This window comes from Macrosteles quadrilineatus, unplaced genomic scaffold (assembly GCF_028750875.1).
Source record: "Macrosteles quadrilineatus isolate MER2022 unplaced genomic scaffold, UCM_ALF_1.0 Scaffold_8__2_contigs__length_117827958, whole genome shotgun sequence".
NCBI lineage: Eukaryota > Metazoa > Arthropoda > Insecta > Hemiptera > Cicadellidae > Macrosteles > Macrosteles quadrilineatus.
In genome coordinates, this window is record NW_026542601.1 from 93,373,154 (window position 1) to 93,396,954 (window position 23,801).

The 23,801-nt window shown below is 34.4% G+C and overlaps 1 protein-coding gene across 7 annotated transcripts in view; it reads left to right on the forward strand.

Moving 5' to 3' along the window:
• The window catches only part of LOC128999443 (tetratricopeptide repeat protein 14 homolog), a 42,796-nt gene that overhangs the window by 126 nt on the left and 18,869 nt on the right, over positions 1 to 23,801 (forward strand). For 3 of the 7 annotated variants that reach the window (XM_054425967.1, XM_054425968.1, XM_054425969.1), the window contains exons 2-7: positions 11,372 to 11,566; positions 11,921 to 12,116; positions 13,293 to 13,415; positions 15,128 to 15,339; positions 20,841 to 20,981; positions 23,065 to 23,256. In XM_054425967.1, coding sequence (XP_054281942.1) covers positions 11,388 to 11,566; positions 11,921 to 12,116; positions 13,293 to 13,415; positions 15,128 to 15,339; positions 20,841 to 20,981; positions 23,065 to 23,256 — 1,043 coding nt within the window. In that variant the 5' untranslated portion in view covers positions 11,372 to 11,387. Of the gene's footprint in view, positions 1 to 11,371; positions 11,567 to 11,920; positions 12,117 to 13,292; positions 13,416 to 15,127; positions 15,340 to 16,590; positions 16,713 to 18,981; positions 20,421 to 20,516; positions 20,982 to 23,064; positions 23,257 to 23,801 lie in introns of those variants that run through there. The other 4 variants (XM_054425972.1, XM_054425973.1, XM_054425970.1 and 1 more) reach the window with 4 other exon arrangements.

Here is a 23,801-nt window from a genome sequence, read left to right on the forward strand (position 1 = left end):
ATGATCATCGCTTTTATATAAATACAGAGGTTCAAGTAAGATTTAAGAGATATTTATCCATATTTTGTAGTTTTGTTTGGTTCTTGATGAGAACATCCGGGGTGGTGACTTGCGGCGTCCGATTATTTAACTGGTATTATTTCTGTTTACACAAGACAAACTTATGATGATGCTTGCATATATAATAAGTTATTCTATGTAGGTTTGTAGCATGATGTGGTAAGTAGAAACAAGGCCTAAGTTTTAAATACATTTTCTGTCCTAGGCCTTCAACATTTTCCAGACCTTGGGAGTAGGCCAGAATTGGATAAAGCCTTGGTTTCAGTTCATTGGGCAAATCGTCAAGGGGCACAAATATTTGTATTGACTTTTGATTTAGTATTTCTGAACTGGGTAGACTTCCTTTCATATCTTATCTGTTGTCAAAAACAACCGAATGAAAATAGGCTATTAAAGATTTTTTGTTCGATTGTTCCGTTCGATATATCGTTTGGTTAGGTTAACCCTGCAACACTCGTGCGGGTGACAGTTGTCGCTTTTGTTTAGGGCACAGCTCAGCCGCTGGGTGGGGGGGAGAGGCGTGACCTTCAGTAGCTTTTCGTTACAAACAAAAGATCCTACTAAGTTATGTGTGCGTGTGCGTTCGCGCGTCGAACCGGTTGGTGGCCCGTGTTATATCGCTCAATAGTCGACTGGGTAAAAAGTGTCCCCCGCGCGAGTGCAACCGTCATGAGTGTACCGAAGCGCCCGCGATTGTGCGATGACTCATTTATTTTGGACATGTTGATGAAAGATAGGCCTAGTTCTGATGAAGATATAGGCTAAGGTAAACATACCAAATACCGAACGGTTAAGGTTAGGTTATGAATTAATCTGTAAAATATATTTATAGGTATAAAGTAAGCTTTATTTGTTGTTATTAAAATGATTGCTTATATTTCCAGATTTAATTTTCAGCGTTTGAAGTCAATAATAATAATATTTATTACCAGAAATTGTGTTTTTTTCAACCAATACCAAAGATTTTGAAACTGCCTAATACCGAATTCGAATTTCCTAATACCGAATTTGTGCCGCCTAATACCGAACGGCAATTCCGCCGGCGCCCAGGAAGCCCAAAAACGTATTGAAAGCAATTTTTATTCTCATTTAATTCTTAAATTATATCTCATACAAGATTTAGCAAATAAAAAATAACAAGAGTTGAGTTAAAACATGGTTGTGAAGGGGATGATCTCATTACATCAGCTGGTATTGGTTAGACATTCTCTGGAATGTGAGTCATGTAAGTGGAGATGGGGTGAGTTGACCTCTGGTATGTTTTTTGCATATTTCAATATAAACAAGGACAGAATGATGTCATGGTTATATAATGTAGGAATGTAGAGGGGCTAATCATATGGCAGTTCAGATGGTATTTTGGGATTGGCATTCCCAAGAATCTGAGTCATAAGGGGTGATGAGGGTGTGTTGGCTCTGGTTTGTTATTTTGATAAATAACATTTAATAAGTAAGAAAGCTACTACGTTTTTGTTAATTTTGAAAATATATAGGCTAACTATTATGATTGTAATAATTTCCGATTTTACTTAGCTGTTTACAGTTACCCTAAGTTAATAATTTGTAAATATAACAGAAAAAAAACATAACATTCTCGGAAGTTTGGAACTGCTTCAGTAGGCCTAATACACTACTTTCTGATAAGAATAACATTCCAAAGTATTAAATATTTGCGAATTTTGAAAATAGATATAATTATAAAGGGTAATAATTACCGATTGTTAGCTGTTTACAGTTCATAATGTGTATATATAACACTAAAAACGTAAGGTTCGGCGGTTCGGAACTGCTTCAGTAGGCCTATGAAAACCATTTATCTCCTAATAAAATTGTTTCAAAGTATACATTTTCGTAATTTTTGGAAAATTTATAATTTTAACTTGTTATAATTATGTATTTTATAGCCATTTACAATTAGTTTATAACTAAAATTATCCTACGAAAAACGTAACAACGCTCGGTAGTTTAAAACTAGCCTACTTCAGTGGGCCTAAAAAGACCATTTTCTGCTAAAAATATTCTTTTAAAGTACTCTTCTTTTATAAAATTTGGCAAATATATGATTTTATTTATGACTTATATGGTTTATATAGGTATTTGCAATTAATAATAAGTCAAAATCAGTAAATATATCATGAAAAACGTAACGATCCGAAATTAGGAAGTACCGCTGCCTAATTCCGAACATGCGTTCGGAACTTAGGCTTAGTGTACATTTCGCCATCCTAATTCCGAACGGCTAGAAAATTAATTTTAAAATAGTTTCTGGGTCTTTATTATGGCTTAAAATGACAGAAAAATATTTAAATTTGCATATTAACAACTGTACTTTATTACAAATTGGCCGGTATAGTTATTTAAAGCCTAAGAATCTCAACCACTTTCCTAAGGAAACTGACAAGGGATTTTAGAAATTTGCAAAAACTGTGTACAGCATTACCAATCACGGCTTACTGGATCTAGTGGCCAATGACGATCTACAAACCCATTTGTCTGCAGACAGATTAAAAGCCAACGAATGCTTTAATCTTAAGTAGGTGTTGATCAGATGAAGCATATGCTTATTATTTGAGACAAAACCCGGCGCGTTCGGTATTTGGCAGGTGTTCGGTATTTGGTATGTTTACCTTAATTGAAAATGCCAATTAAGAGGACCAGATAGAGGTAAAAAACAATGTGTTGGACATTGAAGAACATTGTGGACAGACATTGTGGAGTGGACAATACATTCTCCTGTAATGTATATAGTTTAGCGTACGTTTTTTCCTATTTTTTTTATTTTGCTAACATTATTAAGTTAAGTTAAGTTTATACTGGACCAAAAAAAAAATGAATGTTATTCATAAATACGGTAATCTTAAGTAGGCTAGGTAGTCACTTAATAGGTTTTGAGACATTACTATAAAACAAATATTTTTACATCCCATATGGGGGACAACTGTCACCCGCGTGAGTATCCATGTTATGAGATATGGCGCGAGTAGTGCAGGGTTAACCTAACCTAACTAATAAAATGAAATAATCAATATATCAATCGATAACTTATTTACATTTGATTGTTTTGACAACAGATAAACTTAACTTATGGAAAACCCTTAATTTGTCTAGGTACCCTCTGACAGGGCCGGTTTAACCCATACGCCAACTAGGTACCGGTACGTGGTCGCATATTTTTTTTTTTTTCAGAAGACAAAATTGGAAACGACTTTACTGACAAGTTAACAACTTAATTTTTTTTTTTTTTTTTTCGATCAGAGTTCAAGTATCCAAAGCACCACACCAAAGGCATTTATTCTGTTTGTACCAACAGCACTTGCAAAATGTGTATACTTGTACAGCACATCAACTCAAGGACTCAAGGCATTGATTTGCAGTTTCGATTTGTAGTGAGCTGACGCTCGGTAGCGTACAGCGCGGCGCCTGAGTTTATAGTTCTATGGTTTCATTTCATGACTCATGCTCGAGATAAGTGCGCAGCGCCACTTTGTCACAATAAGAAACTTCCCCCTCCCTTCTTCCCCTGATCAACACTCCTAGAGCACAGCAGTACGTTGTATTGCTCTCTGAGTTGTATCCGTTACTGTTTTTCATTGTAATAGGCTTTGTAAAAACTTATATCGTAGGTATCCAAGTTATCCTGTAAAAATTGATTTTGCATTTATAAATTAATTATTATCTTAGGGTTTTGCTAAAGTGTGATGAGTAAAAGTGTAAAAATGTTAAATTTCTGTGAATAATAAAAAGTAGTTGACATTTTTCACCACACTTTACCCCACCTAACTTATACCACAGAAAACATACTACTGTATGGTTTTGTGCCTATACCCTATTACCACTATTCACCGCAATAATAATGCACACTGATACCTTTTACCTACCTTTTACCTTCGATGTCTTCACCACAATCCGTAGATCGGGGAATCGTCATAGTTCTTCCGTCTGGACGGGATTTTTCTGTATATTCACGAAGTGAGCTGGCGTATGTGTGTGTAAGAATGTTCCTCTATGTACTCGTTTATGTTGTAATATGGTCTATTGGTGAGGTATTTTTTTAAGTGTTGGACAAATGTTTTATTGTTGTGTAGATGTTTAAATTGTTGTGGTAGCAAGTTGTAGAATTTTGAGCCAGTGTATTGTGGTGTATTGCTGAATTTAGAGAGTCTATGTTGGGGTAGATCTATGTTTGCTTTGTGTCTTGTATTATGTGTATGGAGTTCTTGTCTGCGGACAGGTGTTAAGTTTATGGAATAAATGATGGTTTCAAGGATATACAGTGATGTGATGGTAAGGATGTTGAGTCGGATGAAGTGTGGTTTGCAGTGTTCATTTGGGTCCAACCTCAAGATTGTTCTTACGGTCTTTTTCTGTAGAATTAATATTCTTTCGAGGTTTTTGGCAGATGTAGAACCCCATGCGGCAATGCCATATCTCAAGTGTGAAGCGAAGATGGAGTGGTAGGCTATCATTGTAGTGTCCAGATCGGTGGTGTTGCAGATTCTACGGAGTACAAAGAGTGCAGTAGACAGTTTTTTACTAAGGTAATCTATATGGATCTGCCAGCTTAGGTTTTCGTCAATGTAGATACCCAGGAATTTAGTTGAGTCAACCGTGGGAATGCTCAGTCCGGACCAATCGTCTGTTCTTTTATTGTTATTGTTTATTCGGAAGTTGATGTGTACTGTTTTGTTCTTGTTGATAATGAGGTTTATATCTTCACAGGCTGTTGTTGCTTGATCCATTGTTGATTTTATTAAGTTAATGTTGGATGCTTGACGATTTGTTGGAACAACAATAGTGGTGTCATCGGCAAAAAGTATGCATTTTTGGTCGTTGTCAAAACTGGAGGGGAGGCTATTGATGTAAATGATGAAGAGGAGGGGACCCAATATGGAACCTTGGGGAATTCCTCTTGATGTATTTCTAAGTGATGATTTGGTGGTGTAAATGGTGTTATGGTGTTGACTTTCAATTTCTACATATTGGTATCTATCTGTCAGATAACTGTCGATCCATTCCAGTGCTTTGCCTTGGATATTCATGCTGATTAATTTGGTTCTGAGGATATCCCAATCAAGAGTGTCGAAGGCTTTCTGTAGATCAAGGAAGATTCCAGAGGCATTTTTTCTTTCTTCCCAAATATCGGTGATATGAGTGACTAGTTTTGAGATTGCGGTAGTGGTGCTGAGGTTCTTCCTGAAGCCATGTTGGCATACGGAGAGGAGGTTGTTGGAGTCCAGGTGTGTGATAATTTGATTATATATTGCTCTCTCTAGGAGTTTGGAGATAACGGGCAGGTTAGAAATGGGCCTGTAATTGTTTGGGTCTCTAGCTTCACCTTTCTTATATATCGGATGAATTTTAGCAATTTTGAGTTTTTTGGGAATTTTAGCCTGTAATATTGACTCATTTATTATGTATCTAATTGGATTCCTTAATTCTTCCTGGCAAAATTTCAACATTTTCCCTGTTATTGTGTCAAAGCCTGATGAGTTGTTTGCCTTTAGGCTCTTGAAGAGATTGTCTAGTTCTTTTTCAGTAATGGGTTGAAAGGAATGCAATGCTGGTATCTCGTTAGTTTGGTCCGGTATTTGAGTTATATCCGAGGTTCTATGCAGGTTTGGAGTGGAGAGGGCAAATTGTTTGTTAAAAATATTACAGATGTGGTAGTGATCGGAAATGGTTTCATTGTTTATATGTAGGGTAATGTTGCTTTTTCTTGCAGTTGTTTTATTTCGTTCTGAATTGATGATATTCCAGATTTCTTTGCTCTTATTATCAGCTTTACGTATTCTGTTTTGATTGTGCATTTTCCTGTTATTTATGATATCACGATCATATGCCGCCTTGTGCTGTAGAAATTTTATTTTATCCTGGATCAGACCAGTGAGTTGGTACCCATCCTGCGCCTCTTGTAGCTTGTCTCTTAGGTTGTAGGTGTGCTCATTCCAAAATACTGTAGGCCTATTTGTTGTTGACATCTTCTTTAGTGTCTTAGGCATGGTTTCATCAATAATGAGTTGAAAAGTTGATAAAAAGTTGTTGTAGATGTTGTCTATTGTTGTCTCTCCTGTCATACTGCTCCAATCAATCTTGTGCAACTTACTTTTTAGTCTATTTAAGTTTTGAGTTGAAAAACTTCGTATGGATTTATATGTAGCACCAGAATATTCCAGTTTACTATTGATTTCACAGGTTAGGAGGTGATGGTCTGATATCGGGTTGCTGTATGCGTTTACCTTGATGTCCGCTCTTTGGATGTTTGTGTAGCATCCGTCAATGCTAGTGACTGTAGTAGGCGTGACTCGTGTGGCTTCTAGGGGATAGGCATAGCATCCATGTTGAAGTAATAGGTCATTCAGTTCTTTTATGTGTGGGTCGTCAGCTCTCAGAATATTAAAATTTGTATCACCTAAGATGACAATTTTGCTTTTGGTTTTACTATAAGAATGCAGAAAATTTTCAAGTTTGCTGAGGAAGCTATCAGTGCTTGAGGCAGGGGATCTGTAAGTACCTAGTAGGATAATATTGTTCTTTTTTATTTTAATTTTGACTGCTATTGTTTCGAATTCCAATTCAGTTGGTCGGTGGAAACCCAGCTCGAATAAGTTTAAGTCTTCTATTTCAGTCTTCAGGTTATTCTTTCTGAATAGCGCTATACCCCCCCACATATATTGAGTTCGACAGAAGCTAGCACACAAAGTATATCCTCTAATATTTACAACAGTTATTTCTTCAGCTTTCAGCCCATGCTCCGATATAATTAGGAGATCAGGTGTATGCGTATGGAGCTCAACCAATAGACGGTCAATTTTGTTTAGGAGACCTCTTTGTATATTTAAATGCAATATTTTGATATTGTCTGTTTGTCTGAGTCTATTTTGGCTTTCTATTGTAGTAGGGTGATGGTGGGGTAGTGGACTATTAGTTTTATCTATTGATGTGGCTATGTTGGGTTCAGTTGAGGCGCTGCTACACCGTTTGGGTGGAGGTTTCGGTCTTGATGTTGGACAAGTATGTTAAGAATTTTTTCCGTTAATATTTTTGTGCCGTTTTTGTTCAGGTGACAGCCGTCCCAGTCCAAATGTGTTTTATCAATGGCTTTGGTATTATCCATGAATTTCCATCCATGAATTTCAATTTTTGATAGTCAACTCTAACTTTAAGGTTATGTGAAGAAATAATCTGAGGAATCGGCAAAAATAATAATAAATAGTTGAGGCAGTGGTGACAATAAAACAATTCTATTGCAATGCTATGGATACAGATTGAGTATTTAATATGCATTCGTGTTTTAAGAAAGTAAGCGGGCAGCTGATTTTGCGGCCCTAGGGATGTAAAAACCTGCTCGGTCCCCAAATATGACGATGACAGCTGGTGCTGGCATGACCAGCAAATCGTAACTTTCAGCCACCAATTAACGTATGTAAAAACAGCTAAAAACATCATAGTGTGTTGAAAAAGTATTTTATTGCGAGTATTCTTCTAACCTAAACTTATAAAAAAGTTCTTCCCAAAAATTTCACAAATAGGGTTAAGTTATGTTCCTATTGGGTGGGGTGGGGGGGAATTCTAGGTGGCGCTGATTCGGGTGTTCGCTTAACTCTGAAAAATTCCTAGAACCAGCCCTGCCCTCTGAACTTTCTGGATTTGTCTTTTGAGCCTTAATAAACCATTCCTACTATCTTAATAAACACTTTAACATGTTGACTGCGGCCTACTGCTATAGCAGTAGCGCGGCACTGGCACTGCGGCATATCAGTAGTGAGCTTGCCCGCCAAATATTGCGTCTGTCTGAGCCCAGCACTCGGCCGGCGACAATGTGATTGTTGCCAGGCTGTAGCTTAGAATACGAGCTTTATTTTAGTGTAGGTTGGTACTAAACATACCCGTAAAATCCCGTCTGGCAATGCTTTAGTCCCGTTTTGGGGATTTTCTCTATTCGAGCCATATTACAACGACTCTGGTTAGGTATTGATCTAGGCAGAGCTGCTCCCTTTGGGTGTTTCAGTGAACTACGTTCACTCTCGGGGTAACGCAGAACAATCACCACTTATCTTTTGTAATACATCTTCCTGAGATAGCCTATTTCAATGCTAATAGCGATCGCTGATTCTGTAGTGCGCTGGGGCTCCGCCCGCAGTTTAGGGAGCGCCAAAGTAAAGGTTTTCAGCAGTCAACATGTTAAATACCTTTAAACAATTTTTAAGATGTGAAGAACATCACACATTTAAGTTTACTTTTAAAACGTTCAGCCCGACGGAAATTAGTTGTCAGTTTTTGAACTTACCATAGCTTCGACATGCGCCACTGGTGGGGCACGGCCAACTTTCCAAAACTCCGACGTGTGCCACCGGTGGCACACTGTTTCCATTTGATTTGATGCTTTTTAGAAGTGCGTTCGGAGCTTTTCTGAGTTATATAAACTGTGTATTCGTAGTTTAGGTTTATAAAAACACATTGTGGCCACCTGTGGCGCACGTTTAATTTTTTTTTACCAAACCATACTTTGAAAAATAGTCCCGTTTTTTTAGAACTTTCATACACTTACATTTTTACCTTATATTATAGGCCCACCTAACTTAATGTTTAATAGGGTAAATAAATAACAAATTAATTTAATGAGAACACGAGAACAAGTTTTATTGAATACAAAAATGCTTCAGTATTGTCAAAATTGTGTAAAAATGTAAAATATTGTTTCCTAATGTAGACTAGTTATTATAAAAAGATTGCTTGTTTATTGTTATGAGTTACAATAAGAAAAGAAAAATGCCATGAATGTAACATCCCTAATAATTGATTTACATAATTTGGAACACGTTAAGTCCATGTCTTTAGTCCTTAGTGGTTTCTTATTAAAACATTCTATACACATAAATGGGTTTCCTTCGCATTCATTGCAGAAAGTTACTACTCTTTTTGCTAGCTTCCTAGCTGTTTCGGTACCTTTTTCTTTTGCCATGTCCTTATAGCAAAAAACGCATCTTTTCCTATTTTTTCTGATAGGTCCCTCCAGCTTGGTCAACTCGTGCTTACGTTTCCTAGAGTTTGCCCGTCCAGCTCCTGGTGTCCCCACGTCTGAAGTCGTTTCCTCTTCTTCAGCAGACTCAGGAGTCAGCAGTTGCTCAATGATCTTCTCTCTGAACCACAGCATGTCTTTTTTCTTGCTACCAAACTGGTTAGATCACAAAGGCATTAACAACACTTGTGCCAAGTAGTATCTCCAAGGCTACCTTTTTGTACCAAGCAAGGGATTTTCGTAAGGGAGTGTAGTAGGACGCCATCTGGTCTGAGAAGTCAACCCCCTTTTTTGCCTGATTGTAGGCTAAGACTGACGTTGGTTTCATGATAATCTCTCCTTTTTTATTTCGCTTAGTTGACTTGACAAGAGTGTCTGTATCTTCGGGTCTCGTGGAAATCATCATGACCACTCTCTTATCCCTCCACTCCAGAGGTGTTTTCTTTGGCAATCATTTCCCCTTTAGATAACTTCTCATTCACGACGACCTTGGGGTTTTCTTTTCGGTCCACACGGAGTGTGCCGCACAGGTAGGTTTTGTTCTGTAGCAGCAAACTGGCAAGTTTTACAGAATTGTAAAAATTATCGGCATACAAGGTACGGCCAGCTTTCAATTCATTTTCCATCAGTTTCATTACCACTTTATCAGCATGGCCCTCATTGGCAAGAATATCAGACTTTCCAGCATATACTTTAATTTTGAAGGTGTAACCGTTTGTCGAGCACAGTTTGTACAGCTTCACACCATACTTATGTGATTTTCCTGGCAAATATTGCCTGAATATGAGCCTTCCTCGCCACGGAACCATTGATTCGTCAATAACAAGATTTTCATCTGGTACGAGGAGTTCCCTGAACTTCATGTTCAGTAGGGTACAGTAACCAAGTTTTTTATTTTGGCTAGCCGAGGCTCACTTGAATCGGGCGCTTCGTTGTTGTGGAAGTGAAGGCATTTCATTAGACAATCAAACCGATCTCTGGTCATGGTTTTTTTTATAACCTGGTTTCCATACATAGGATTTTTAGACCAATACATTTTACGTTGCGGCATTGGACAAATGCCCATAATCATTAAAATACCAAGAAGTTTTTTGATTTCGTCTGTTGTGCAGTCCACCCATTTTTTCATAGGTGATCGCTTTTTGGGACGTTTTTTACTCAAATGCTGGTGAGCATACCTATTGGTTTCAGTAACAATGAGGTTCAATACTTCGTCATCAATGAACTGAGAAAATAGTTTGAAAGGTTCATCAGTTTGACAATCACGTGTTAACCCTGATTCTGCAGTGAATGGGTATTGCCTACAAGATTGTTTGAACTCAGTCCATTCAAGAAAATTTCGCACAAAATCACCGGTGGTACACTTCGGGCTGAACGTGCTAAGGAGCATTTTTTGCTTCATAGTGTAAACCCGGCTTAAGTTAGGCTATATACTATATCAAAATTCTTGCTGGGAACCTAAAATGAAGCATAATGGGGCATCTCAGAAATGTAAAATGTAATCCCAGAAAACTAAAAACTGCTTCCATTTTGTACTGTGTTGAGATTAGGGACTTCTGGTCTTCGCCAATATTTTTTTTTAACTAATGGCCTTCTTAATGAGGTGTCACTTGATGGGGCTTTATGTTAAAACTTTTGACCTGCCTTCAAATAACCCATTTTGGGAGCCCAGGAGAAATTGTCATACTACCAAAAAGTATATTTTAGTTTCTTTTACGGTAATACTGAGTTTAGTTTTCCTGGTAGAACCCATAGAAATGTTAATAGGAGATGTCGATGTATATTATTACATGGGGTCTCTCAGGGTAATGATAATTAAAATGGCTGCCATTCTGTAATGGGTTGAGATAGAGACCTCTAGTTTTCACCGATATATATTTTTTTTAAACTAATGATCTTTAAAATGAGGTGTCACTTGATCGGGCTTCACATTTAAAATTTTTGAGCTGACAAAAATAGGCCCAACCCGTTTTGTGGTTTCAGAGGAAATTAAGATACCAACAAAAAATTTCGCTTTTATGCTATATAGAGGTGTGCAGAGTTTGGTTTTCCTCTGGTGTAACCCATTATAAAGTTGATAGGGGGATCACCAGACTTTTTATTAACCCTGTATAAGAAGATAACAAAGCAATAACTTAGACCTATGTGGAAGGTACCAGGTCAAGTTCACATATTTTTTAAGTTTGCTTTAAGACAAAAAACTTCTAACTAGTCAACCTATAATAACTTAGCTAAACTAGGCCTACTTAGGCTTGTATTTACTTTTATTTTATAACCACTTGTTTTCCTTAGCTACATCATAACAATCATGAATGAGATGGACCCAGGATCCAATCTGAACGCAGACTTAGTGTCCAAAACTATCAATTTTCATGGCCAGTTACTGCAGAAAACGTGGGAAGCAGAACATGGCGAGGGTAATCTACAAAAGCTTGGCATCACCAATCTCGATTTTGCCATTTACTCTCAACGTCAAAAACATCTTAGGTTGGTATAAGTTTAGTCTGTGTCTTGTTTAGCTAGCTAGTTGGATTTTCTCTAATCAATTTTTTTATATTACTTAGTAAATCTTGTGCAAACCTGATACTGTAGGCCTGCCTATTTAGTTTAGACTTTTAATTGATCAAAGTTCATCGCAGCCTTCTACTTTCCTTAATCGCTCAGATGTTATTTTTATCAAAGTTCTTTGTTGAAACACCAAGAGATTATATTTTAATTTGTTTTAATTCTTGTCAAAAACATTTTTATAAAATGACTTAGCACTAAGATTAAGCTCATGAATGACAGGGACTAACCATGATAAATGTATAGTGAATTAATATTTCTTATAACTTTCCACAGTTTTCAAGATCGCGGCAAGCGTTTAAAGCTTCATCAGTTTATTTCAAAGCAAGCGAATGTTTTGTTTGACTCTTCGCTTGTGGAGAAGGAGGAGCCAAAATCCAAAACTGTGGAACCTGGTCTTTACGCTGTATTGCCACCGTTTGAAAACTTTCTCAACTTGGATAAAACGAGCAGAGCCCAGCACTTCTTACAAGTAGGTCATAAGGAGTTTGTGTGGATTTTAAATACATTTTTTGGTAGTGGATCACATCATTTAACCACGGCATCAGTTTATAGCAGTGGTATTAATTAGGATGATCAATGTAACTTAGTTTTATGAGAGTTATTGTGTCATTTATAAATTTTATTTTTATTTTTAAAGAAAGCAAAATCAATCAAAAGTTGGTTTTTTACTCTCTCCCCAGGCTACACTAACGGAAAAAGTATTGTTTTATCAAAATTTTCTAATTTGAGTTTTGGGTGGAATAACAGGCTGGACCCAAAAAAGTAGTTAAAAAGTAGATTAAAATGATTACATTGAGCCTCAACGATCCTTATGAGCCCAGTACCGTTACTATTAATAATAGTATACGCTTCAGTGATTTATGTGTGTGTGTTTCTATCTGTTTGTTTGTCTGTATGTGTGGATGTGTACTTACAAAGCTACAGACCACACCTGTTTGATGAAACAGATTTTTATGAAATTTGGTACGCGAGTACTAGCCTAATCCATAGTAACTTATCTCCAGGTGTTTTTCAATTTTTTAAAAATTTACATTTCAATGGTGATTTTCCTATAAAAACCCATAAAATAACACATGAAATTTTCTGTTTTTTGTTCTGAAATGTTCTTCCATTTCAAAGAGCTAAAATGACAAATAATTTAGTATAGCCTATGGAGTGCTTTTGTGCAGTTATTGCTTATGGAGAAAATCAAATAAATTTAAAATTCCCATGTTATTCTTATGGAGAATTTATTAAACTGTTAGGCGATAGTTTGCTTGTTTATGGATATATTTTGATTAAACTTGGCAAATTTAATTATTTCATACTAAACTATTTATTATATATATATATATAATAAATAGATATAATATATATATATAAGTAATATATATATTTCACTAAATACAATTTATTACCCTCCCTGTAGCAGCAAACCTAGGTAGTTGTTAAACCTAATGTTATTTAAATAGATTTAATTTAAAATCCAAAACTGGTAAATGGAAAATCGCCTAGTCTGCAGGTTTGCTATGGCAGGGGTATTTGTTTAGTAATAGTTAACTTGATAGTTGTTAGTGGAAGTAGTTTCTTGGATTATATCATCTTTAGACTTAAAAGGGTCAATGTAAATTTTAGGACTTATAGCTTACTAGTTGTGTTTTTGCAGTGTCTAGGTGTAGGAGAAGTAGTTATTGGTCAAATAACAAGCAAAACCAATGCCGGGCTGTTCCTTAAGATCCTGTGTCTTGATGGTGACAATGCACGAAACATCACTGAGCTTGGCATTAAGGTGAGAATTTGCAACAGAATGTTTATTAAATGTAGGCTAATATTATTTTAGTCATGATTTTCAGTAGAATAGCTCTGGAAGAGTTGGAAATCTTAATCACAACTAAATATGGACAGGCCTGACCTGGCATCGCAGGGTTTTATGGGATAAAAATTTTGTTTTCCCATTTTTAACCCCCGAAACATAAAATGTTGCAATTTCTTTTTGACCATTTTTGTAGAGCTTAAACAAACAAATAATTTAGTATATTGAAGCGTTGTTATGCGCTCATTGGTTAAGGAGAATATTCAAAAATACTGTAAGTTAAAATACTTATGTTATTTTTAAAGTATTTTTTATATTTAACTGCAGCTCACTTGTGTACTTTATAATACTTTTTATTTTGTATTCAAGAGGGGGTCGGACAGAGATTCTTGACTGCATAAAACATGGAGCGCATTTAATTTTGATTGAAACACGGATAGACCAGAAAACGAGGAATTATTCCTTTAACTCATTTCTAAAATTTCCCAAGGATAAGAAAAAAAAACATAAATAAATAATTCTTTACTGTCACATAACGTTTTGAATCATAGCATAGCTAAAAAACAGATGATATTGTCAAAATTAAAAACTAACCTAAAATATAAAATAACAAGCTGTTATACCCGTGCTTTGCAACGGGAAGAAAATGTGACATAGAGAGCTATTAAAGTGGTGCTGATGTGCGTTTAAAAATACAGCAACTATATGATTTAGTTTTTACTTTGCATAGTAAACAATCTTTTTGCGTAGTAAATTATGTAATGGTGGATATTTGCAGGTGATAAACACTTTTGTTGACACAAGGTAATGAAGTAGTCGGTTCTATATAATTCAGACCAGCTGGTTTTACAGCCTATGCATAAGGGAACATTCTTGGAATTATTTTTTTTAAATATGAAAAACTAATTTTTAATGTTAACATTTCATTGAAAGTTTGAAACCAGCTATTAGTTAAACCAAATTATATTGTACTGAAACAATATGGAGTGAGGTAATTTCAACAGTTATATTAAACGTAAACCTTAACCCTCTTTTAACTGTGCAGTATGAAAATTTAATAGTTGAGTTTTATGTTGATTAAGTTTTAGTCCATTAACTTCAAACCAGCTTGCCAATTAAAATAAAGTTTGATTAATTTGATGCTCCAATTAGGCTGTAACAAACTATACGTTGGTTTTCTTAGAGAATATTTAATGCAGATTCTAAAAAAAGCCTACGTGTTGAGAAAAATGAGATTTTATTAAGCAATATAAAGAAATCTGGGAAATCTAAAAACGGCTGTTGCTGGAAGTAGAAGTGGGATATAACTAACTAAATTGAGTATTTTTATTGTGCGCACAATAATTCTTAAAACCAAACACCCTGTATAGATAAGTAAACTGTTGTAGTTTGCTTGTTTATGAACATGTTTTAATCAAATTTGAGAAAGACCAAAGAACGTTCTTAATTTGAGTATTGTTTATTCAAACACTTAAGCTTTAAACTTCTCTCATTTCTTAGAACTATTCAATAGAAAAATTGGTTAATTGAAAACAAGGGTTTTAATGTATGACATTGATTCGAAGTCCAGCATAATTGTATCCTCAATTTTCTAGGTTGTCCTTAAACTAAATACACGTCCCTGTATTATCTTGACTAAAAATAGATTCTTCATTCACAAGAATTTATACAATTTTAATGTTTTACAGGGGTTTTGTCCAACATCCAATTTGATTTCGGCCGTGGACAAGAAAGGTGTGCCTCGTAGCTTCTTGATGAATGACCTTGTTGCTTGCGAGGTTTTGGAAGTGATTCCAGATATGGAGAAGATTGTGTGTGGCATGAAGGGAGTTCAAGTTACAGAAGAGCAAAAGGCTCGTCTCGGTCTTTTCCATTCTGACGATTTTCCCGAGGCTTACAAGTAAGCTCATATGAATAACCTTGACTTGTCTTAGGGCGCTTTGCATGCTCGGCAACACGTTTTACAGAACAACTTTAACCTGTTGTTTTTGATAAAATCACTTTTATTGTTCTTTGTGGAAATACCAAGTGGAAAGCAACCTTAGTGTTTATTTTCACACTTAAATATCATACCTTAGTGAATTTTCGTTTATTTAAATTTTATATCTTCTAAGTATACGGTATGTTATGTGCTACCAGCAAGCACTCTTTTACTTGACTAACACTTAAACTTTGGGTCATATTTCATTTCAGAATATTCTTTAAATCATACTAATCTGTATGAAAAATAGGAACAATGCATTTTTTAGCTATAAAATAGGCTTTAACCTTTTGGGGTTTTAGAACAATTCTTTAGCCAAATTAAAAGTGTTGTAGGCGAAAACCGGATTCAAACAAATGCAAAAACTCAAAGGCCTACACCTCACAAACATCTGAAATTCATGTTGTACATTTTATATGAAGCATGCTGAGGAAATAAATACAGATTGCTGAGTTTTTAGTACAGCTCGTGTGTGCTATACCAAGCTAAATTTCCACAGAAATGACTTGTGTTTATATGATCAATGAAAGCCTAACTATTTGATTGGTTTGATAACTATTTTTATCAGATAAATAGTGGTACCATTGCATCAATTAACTTCATTAGTGTAAATTATGGGTATCACATTAAAGAGCTTCACTATTGAAATTTGTCAACAATATCTACTGCTAATCATTCTTTTAAATTGTTACTTGTTTGAGAAATAAAAAATAAAATAAAATCTTAGTTTTTATAGGTCATAGAGGGTTTTATTTGACTAGTGTCAATTAAATCATTACTAGCTTAATAACTCTGTTTATGTTTACATTTCAACAATCCATTAGGCATACACCTTAACATTTATTGCATTTTAAAATGAAAACAATAATAATGTGATTCAAAAGGTCAAAAGGACTTAAAAGGCAATCTAGTACCCTGTGTGTTTTTTCTATGTGATGTCTCACTCACTTTGTAAGCACATTTTACTGTTACGTAAGCACACTTTGTTGTCGACAGGTAAGATTGTGTTTTTTAGGTTGTTGTGTGAAGCAAACAATTTTATTTGTACTTTCTTGTTTAGCCAATTCACCAAGTTAAAATGTATTACTGGAGACCATAGATTGATAACTGTGGATAATTTTAATGCGGAATGGTTCACGATAATGTTGCCGAGATGATTGTATGGTATTAAGAAAACGATATGTATTTGGAGTACTACCTAAGCATTGTTTGAAAATAAGGCGTACACGTAATGCCTTTTAGAAGAGCCGACTTTGTTTCACATGTTAGCTGGAACCGAGATATCAAGAAAGGTAATGTAGTTAGTAGGCTAACTATACTAAATTGCATTTTCAGCTAAACTATGGTGTGGTGGATTCTATTTCTGTCTGATGAGTTGTCATTGGTTTAAACAAGTTTGTCATTGATTGTTTGGATTTTTTAAATGCTGAATGTTTTTGCTGAACGCAACAAACAATCTCTGTACTGATATGTACTGTATACAAAGGAAGAAAAAGATGTGGTAAACGAGTTGGCAACTAATTGAAGTTGAATTGATGAGATAGATTCACTGAAGTCGAAGAATATGGCAATGAAAACTGTGGCACAAGTGTTTATAATAGTTGCAGATGTGTTGGAAAGCAAATAGATTGACACGAGCAATGATGAAAATGAACAATGTTATTACAGCTGATAGATAAAACTGAAATGAATAATGTAAGAAAAATTTAGCCAGCAAAAACATTCAGCATTTGAAGACAATTAATTTTTATATACCATTTTAAAATGTTGTTTACTGTTCAAATGAATTGTTTTGGTATTCTCTTTTAAGTGCCTTTTAAGTTTACAACAGATTTTTACTCTTACTTGAGTGTCAACTTTAAATTAACTCATAAATGCAGTGTTTAACCATGTTTGAGTTACCAGATGTTTGACGTCAACTATGTGTTCGGTAGTGTTTGGCGGCCTTTGCAAAGGTTTCATGTGTTTTGTTTAAAAATGACACATGAGTAAGGTAGAACTTCTTGACATGTGACAGTTATGTGCGCACGCGATAGTTTCTTCCCATAATTTTAGTGGGTAGGAGAAGAATCTTTAAACAATATTCCCAATTGTTGAGTTGATAGAAATATTTAATTTGCTGATTGCTAAATTTAAAAATTAAAATTCGTTTTATGATAATAATATCTAGGTCAGAGTATAACTGAGGTCAGAGTAAGCAGGGTGTACAGCTGTGACCTAGAAACCGGTAATCTTACATGATTTTTTATGACTAGAGAAAAGTCTGTGAATTGATTGTAAATTTCGTACATGAGGCTAGGAAATTTTAGATTTTGAGCAATTGTTTCAATCACCATTAAGATACGCCAACAATTGTCTCTATTCCTCCTTTTGCATTGTTTTGTCAAGTAGTAAAGGTAAAAACAAGAAATATCGAATCTCAAAATTGAAACACAAAACTTGTTTACTTGCCTTATTAAGATTACAAAAAATACTGGTAGTGAAACAATGTTTGTTAATTGTTATGCAATCAAAACTGAAATAAATTAGACTTCTGACTCTGATTTAATAACATGAATAATACATCTTTGGCAAATACACCTTAAATATAAAAAAAAAATTATATTATTTACTGGCATAAACTGAATATTTTATTGATCATCGCCGATCGAATCCTTAAACTGGAACTTTTTTTTAGTTTTGAACTGGAACTTTTTTCAGAGTTTTGGTGGTTTTGAGATTTGGGTTTGACATAATCACTAGAATCAAGAAAGAAAATTGTGATCACTGTATTACTGTGACTGGCACACAGAAGTCGCTGGGATCGTAAGAAATTATCACAGAAATTGTTTAATCGCAGTTTGTATCATAACGGATGTTGCCGCAATCGTGAGAGATCATCATTGATTTTGAATGGTCACTGGAGATAATTATGGATTTTGCCATGACCTCTGATCAAATGTTTTATGATGAATTTTGCTGCGATCGGGAGACGTGGAATGGTTCATAAGTTTTATATTTGTGGGACAATTGACACCCTGGTATGGGTGTATAGAACTAGGGACCAAACCAGTCAATATTCATGACATTTGGTACTAAGTAACTAGGCCTAACTTCATTTGCTTATTACAAATTTCTTTGAATGTCCCTTCATTTCACTGTTAAAATAACAGGATATCAAAACCTTAAAAAATTAAATGTATCTTTATTTTACAATGACAATTACTTTATTCGTCACATAACATTACAAACCTGAGAATAGCTTGTATAACAAATTACTCGTCAAATCAAGTTTAGTTAAAAAAAGGAAAAAATTCAATTTATGTACAAAATTATATTTCATCAAATCATCAGGCTGGTTCAAAAACGTCTTATCAAAAAGATCTGTTTTATTGATTTGGTTAATATCTGTTCAGCTTATCTTTCAATAATTATAAATAGTGCAAATTGATAAAGAAACATTTTTATCATACTTTAAAACCAAGTATTATAATTTGTAGGCTCTAAGAGAAATTTCAATAAAATGACAATTGCATGCAATATTTGTTCTGCTACAAATTTTGATTGGTTCTATTACTATTTTCATTTTTTTATTGCAGCAATTTTTTCAAGATAACCTCTGCAACTTTTTTATTTGACCTGACTACTAAATTATGATGAGATTCCATAGGAGTAAAATGCTATATTCGTTTGTGTTAGTTCAAATAAAACACAAGGTCAAGAAAAATAGCTTTCCTTTCTGTGGATAAATAAGCCAATTAATTTGTATTTTAATACCCGTAAGATAAATATTTCTCTAGTCGGTAGGTATGATTTAAGGTGAGACATGTGCGAGCTGTTAAAATCCCATTATACCAACAAGTTTAGACTACAAACAACTTAAAGAAATTCACAGTTAAATCTATATCTGGATGGATCCTATCTTTTTAAGTTTTAGATAAGCTATCTTATCAACATTAATTTCAGTTACATGACATTTTCTGCATTACAGTCTGTTGACAAAATTAAGGCGGTTTAAGGTGAAGGTGTCCTGGGTTCCCCCACTACTTTTTTAGCTTAATGTAAATTTTTCATTATGCCTCCAATAATTTCTAGCTGATCAGCTTTTGCCTGACTTTTTGAAAGGGTGAGGTGGCCTGATGGAATTGCTTTCCCTCAAACCGCCTAAATTTTGTAGACGGAATATAGTGCATACTGAAACATCTGAACATATGTTACAGTAGTACTAACTACCACACCGTATCTTTTATTTGGACTAAACATGTTAAAATATCAGTGCAATATACCAGTTATTAGTTAAACTCATACTGATTCTGAAGAGGTACATTGTCTGGACGTACTTTTGTTTTTATTATATTGTGTGTTTCATTTGGTCACACCACAAAGTGTAACATTTCTTACAGGTTTGGTGATAAGATTTTTGGTTAAAGTTTGTGGTTGTTAAATTAATTGTACTTTCAGGAGTTAGCTAAAACTTCATGTTTCCAACTATTAATTATTCCCTTGACACATTGATGGTTTTGATTATGAGGCAATAAAATGTGGGTTGAAAAAACTGTGATGGAAATAATTTTTAGGACTCCAAAGCCTAGACGAGATATTTGTTGGATAATGAAACATGGAAGAAGATGATTTTATTTCACTACAGAAAAAAATAATACACACAAGGATTTTTAGGATTCATAAAAGTTGTGTCTTAAGTCGGATTAAGTACATGATTCTTTAAGTGTCTATGAAGCAGAAGTTTTTTAAAAAACTTTATCGGAAGTTGAAAAAAAAATCAAAGAGAAGATATTGTACCTTATAAAACAAGTTTGAGACTAGTAAAGCCCAATTTTGGCTTTAAGGAAGATACTTGAGAAGGAATAAAGCTAACAACATCATATTTTGGATTTCTTTTAAATGCAGAATTCAAGAATGTTAATGAAATCATTTACCTCACAATGTTTAAAAGAAAACAGGAGATGTCCTAATTTGTGAGATGGATGTTAAAAAAAATTGCGAGAATCTTGAATATCATGGTAAATAATACTGAATTCCAACCAATAATATTCAGATTAGACTAGTAATATTTAAGGTACGCCAAAGGTATGTTTTTTTTTTTTTTTTTCAAAACTAATAAACGTTTCTTAATTCTAGATTAAACTGCTTCCTCTGAACTTGTAATTTTTAAGAGGTTAAATTGATCCAAACCATAAAATGTTTAGTGAATGAAACTTTATAATGCCTGTTAGGTGAACTGTTGTTTAGCATTTATTTGTGTTGTCAATTTAGGGACAGCAGATAAAATGATTTTGAATGTCATTGTTTAAAAAAAGTTTGGAAATAGTCTGTCTAAAGAGGAGAAAGCAGTTTATAGACAAGAGTATGTAAAAATGATTAATTTAGTTGTGGTGTTGTTTTGAGTAGGTGCTTAATTGATTTGGCTGTTCACTGTTCAGGTTACCTCAGGAAGGCAAGAGTGAGCCGTTTGAAGAGATGTTAGAGAAGACAGTTGGATTTCACAACCCCAGCAATGTCAGCTGTCTGGCCAGTGTTATGGGATTGGGGAATCTTCACCACACCAATATTCTAGCCCTCAAGTAAGTTTTTGCTCATTTTACGTTAAATGCACAAACAATATTTTTTTTTATTCCGTTACTTCTCCACGAGGTTAGGTTAGCTGGTAAGTCATTAAGGGACTAGGCTTGTATTGGTTGTGTGTTTAGTTTCCAAGCCACAATACTATTCTGTGGTTGTACAATCTCTGTTTGAAAGAAGAAAATATTGTCCTTAAATTCTGAACAAAACGGTCCAACTCCCATTGCTGTACAAGCAAATTACAGTACGGTTTAAAATTTATTGTAACTTTCCCCATATATACCCAAAAAATAACGGAAAATCGGATTTAAAAAAAATTATTTTGAATACAATTTTTTATGGTTCTTATTTTAAACAAAATAGTGCAACCTCCCATTGCTGTAAAAATTACGGTTCTAAAGTAATTTCAACCTTTGTGATTTTTCTTATAAAATATCATAGTTTGACAAGCTAATGGGAGAAAGTATGTGTTAGATTGCTGATACTGTTTATTTTTACTAATGGTGGCGGAAAATGTCTTCAATAACATGCTAGATTTAAAAAATCTTCTAATTTTTACACTAGTGAGGATTAATACATTTTTAGTTTTAACAAAAGCATGTTCTCAAAGTGTTCTAGTAAGAAGTGTACTTCCCTTTTTAATATATAGTAAAGTGTAATTTTTTAATATATGAGTAGTGATGTGGGTCGGGTAAATACCCAGTGGGTAGGTAAATATAAATTAGGTATTTACCCGGGTTTTTACCCCAGGCCCGGGTAAATACCCAAAAACTGGGTATTTATAATTTTTATTAAAGTTAGAGAAGATTTAGATGTTGTTTTGCAATTATTACCCTGTAAGGATAGTAAAATGATGATAAAATGTGTTAAACAAAATTTCATATGGTCACTACTAGCATTTTACTTATGGGTATAATCGCCATAAATACCCAGGTCTGAGCATAAAGCATTATCGGCATAATACCCTGGTCGCATGGTTGCACTAGTCCTGACTCCTTATGATTTTGTAATTTCTATGATAGATAAATGAATTTATTTTATTGGAAGTAAAGAAAAATAATTTGTAAAGTAATAATTATTATTTAGAAAGAATGACAGGAAGATTTAACCTAGTAGTGGCCTATGTGTAAACAACTTATGAAAATAATTAAAATTCAATCTGTAGGATATGGCAGGATTTAATAATATTTTTGTTCTAGATCTTTTGTTGGTATCAATGGTATCAAAATAAAAAAAAACTAATTTCATAAACTTGTGATACAAAACATTTGAATCTATAGCACAATAAATCTTTCAAAATTATATTAAGTTAGACCAAAAAACAGGAGTTACATTTTTTTAGTAGGTTTATCCAAATATATTTTTGTTTCCAACTAAGCGGTAACACAGAAAAGTTTAATTACTATTAGTATTCTGCCATTCTGCCTATGTCAATCAGGCTTAGGTCTGTCTAGCCTTCCAAGCCATTTATACAATAGAAATTTTAACTATCATAATTAAATAACAGTAAAAGTAGGTTTAGGTTCACTATTTCTCTGATGAGGTGTTGTCTTGATTTCATTTCATAGGGAGTGTTTAGTTTCTAGCATTCTCAATCAAAGGTAGCATCACAGGCTTGTTTTATTACTGCACACCTGCACACCCAGCCTGTTTATGTTATGGTTATAAATTTATAAAATGATAAAAATTGAAATAGCCACAGCCTTTTTTAATATCCTATTTTTTATTATGTTAAATTTAACTGATGTTACTCGATTTAAGACACGAAACCCCATGCTTATTAAGAAACTTTATGTATTATTTACAAAAAAAGTGTAAATCATTAAATAAAAGGTACTATCAAAGCTTCAAGTTACTGTAAAAGGTGTTATAGGCTATCCTAATTTATCATGTAGTGATAACAATAACATATTTAGGGGTAAATATAAACGAATTTAAATTGATTTCATAAATACCCAAAATACCCGGGTATTTATGGATTTTGGGTATTTACCCGGGTAAATACCCAGGGTATTTACCCCGAGTTTTAAATACCCAGGTATTTTACATCACTATATATGAGACTTATTATATTTGTCTTCACAGAGGACGTTTTCCCGAGACGGAGTATGCGACAGAGCTGCGTAACGTACAGGCAGCCAAGTGGGCGTTCCGTAGTGTCGCTGATGGCATAGAACACTTCAAGTCTGGTCGCATGACTGAGGCGTTCCAGTGTCTTAACAAGGCCTTGAGCATTGACGCCAACAACATAGAAGGCTTGGTCGCACGTGGAGCTTTGTAAGTGAATAGTGTTATCCTAGTTAGACATCCCATCTATATGGAGCAGATGCAGAAAATGTGATCAAAGTATGCTATTGTGTTTTTTCTTTTAGTTTTTATTACAGTAAAACCCCAATCAACCTAAATAAAGTTTGGAGGTCATTTCGGTTGCTTAATCAGTGGTTGGAATGCAAAGGCTAGTTTAGCAAGATCCACAAAGTTTACTTTTTATGTGCTTTTTTCATTACTGTCATCTTAAAATCTACAACTGTAAACAAAATGAAATAATCTTTTTTGAAAATAATCCTTTTTGTTGTTTTCTGAACCTTATTTCTATTATAGTATATCTATATCATTGTCTGCTCCATTACATTCTGTTGGAAATGCCGAACCAACGGTTAGTAATGGTGCGGGTAGCGCCACGTCAGACAATTCAAATTTCTTAGCTGATTTTCCAACTGTTTTGAATTTCATTATAATTTTGGGGTGACAGCGAGCGGTTTAAAGGAGTTTGAATGTACAGTAGATCCCCTCTTAACCATCCCTAACGGGACCCGATCTAG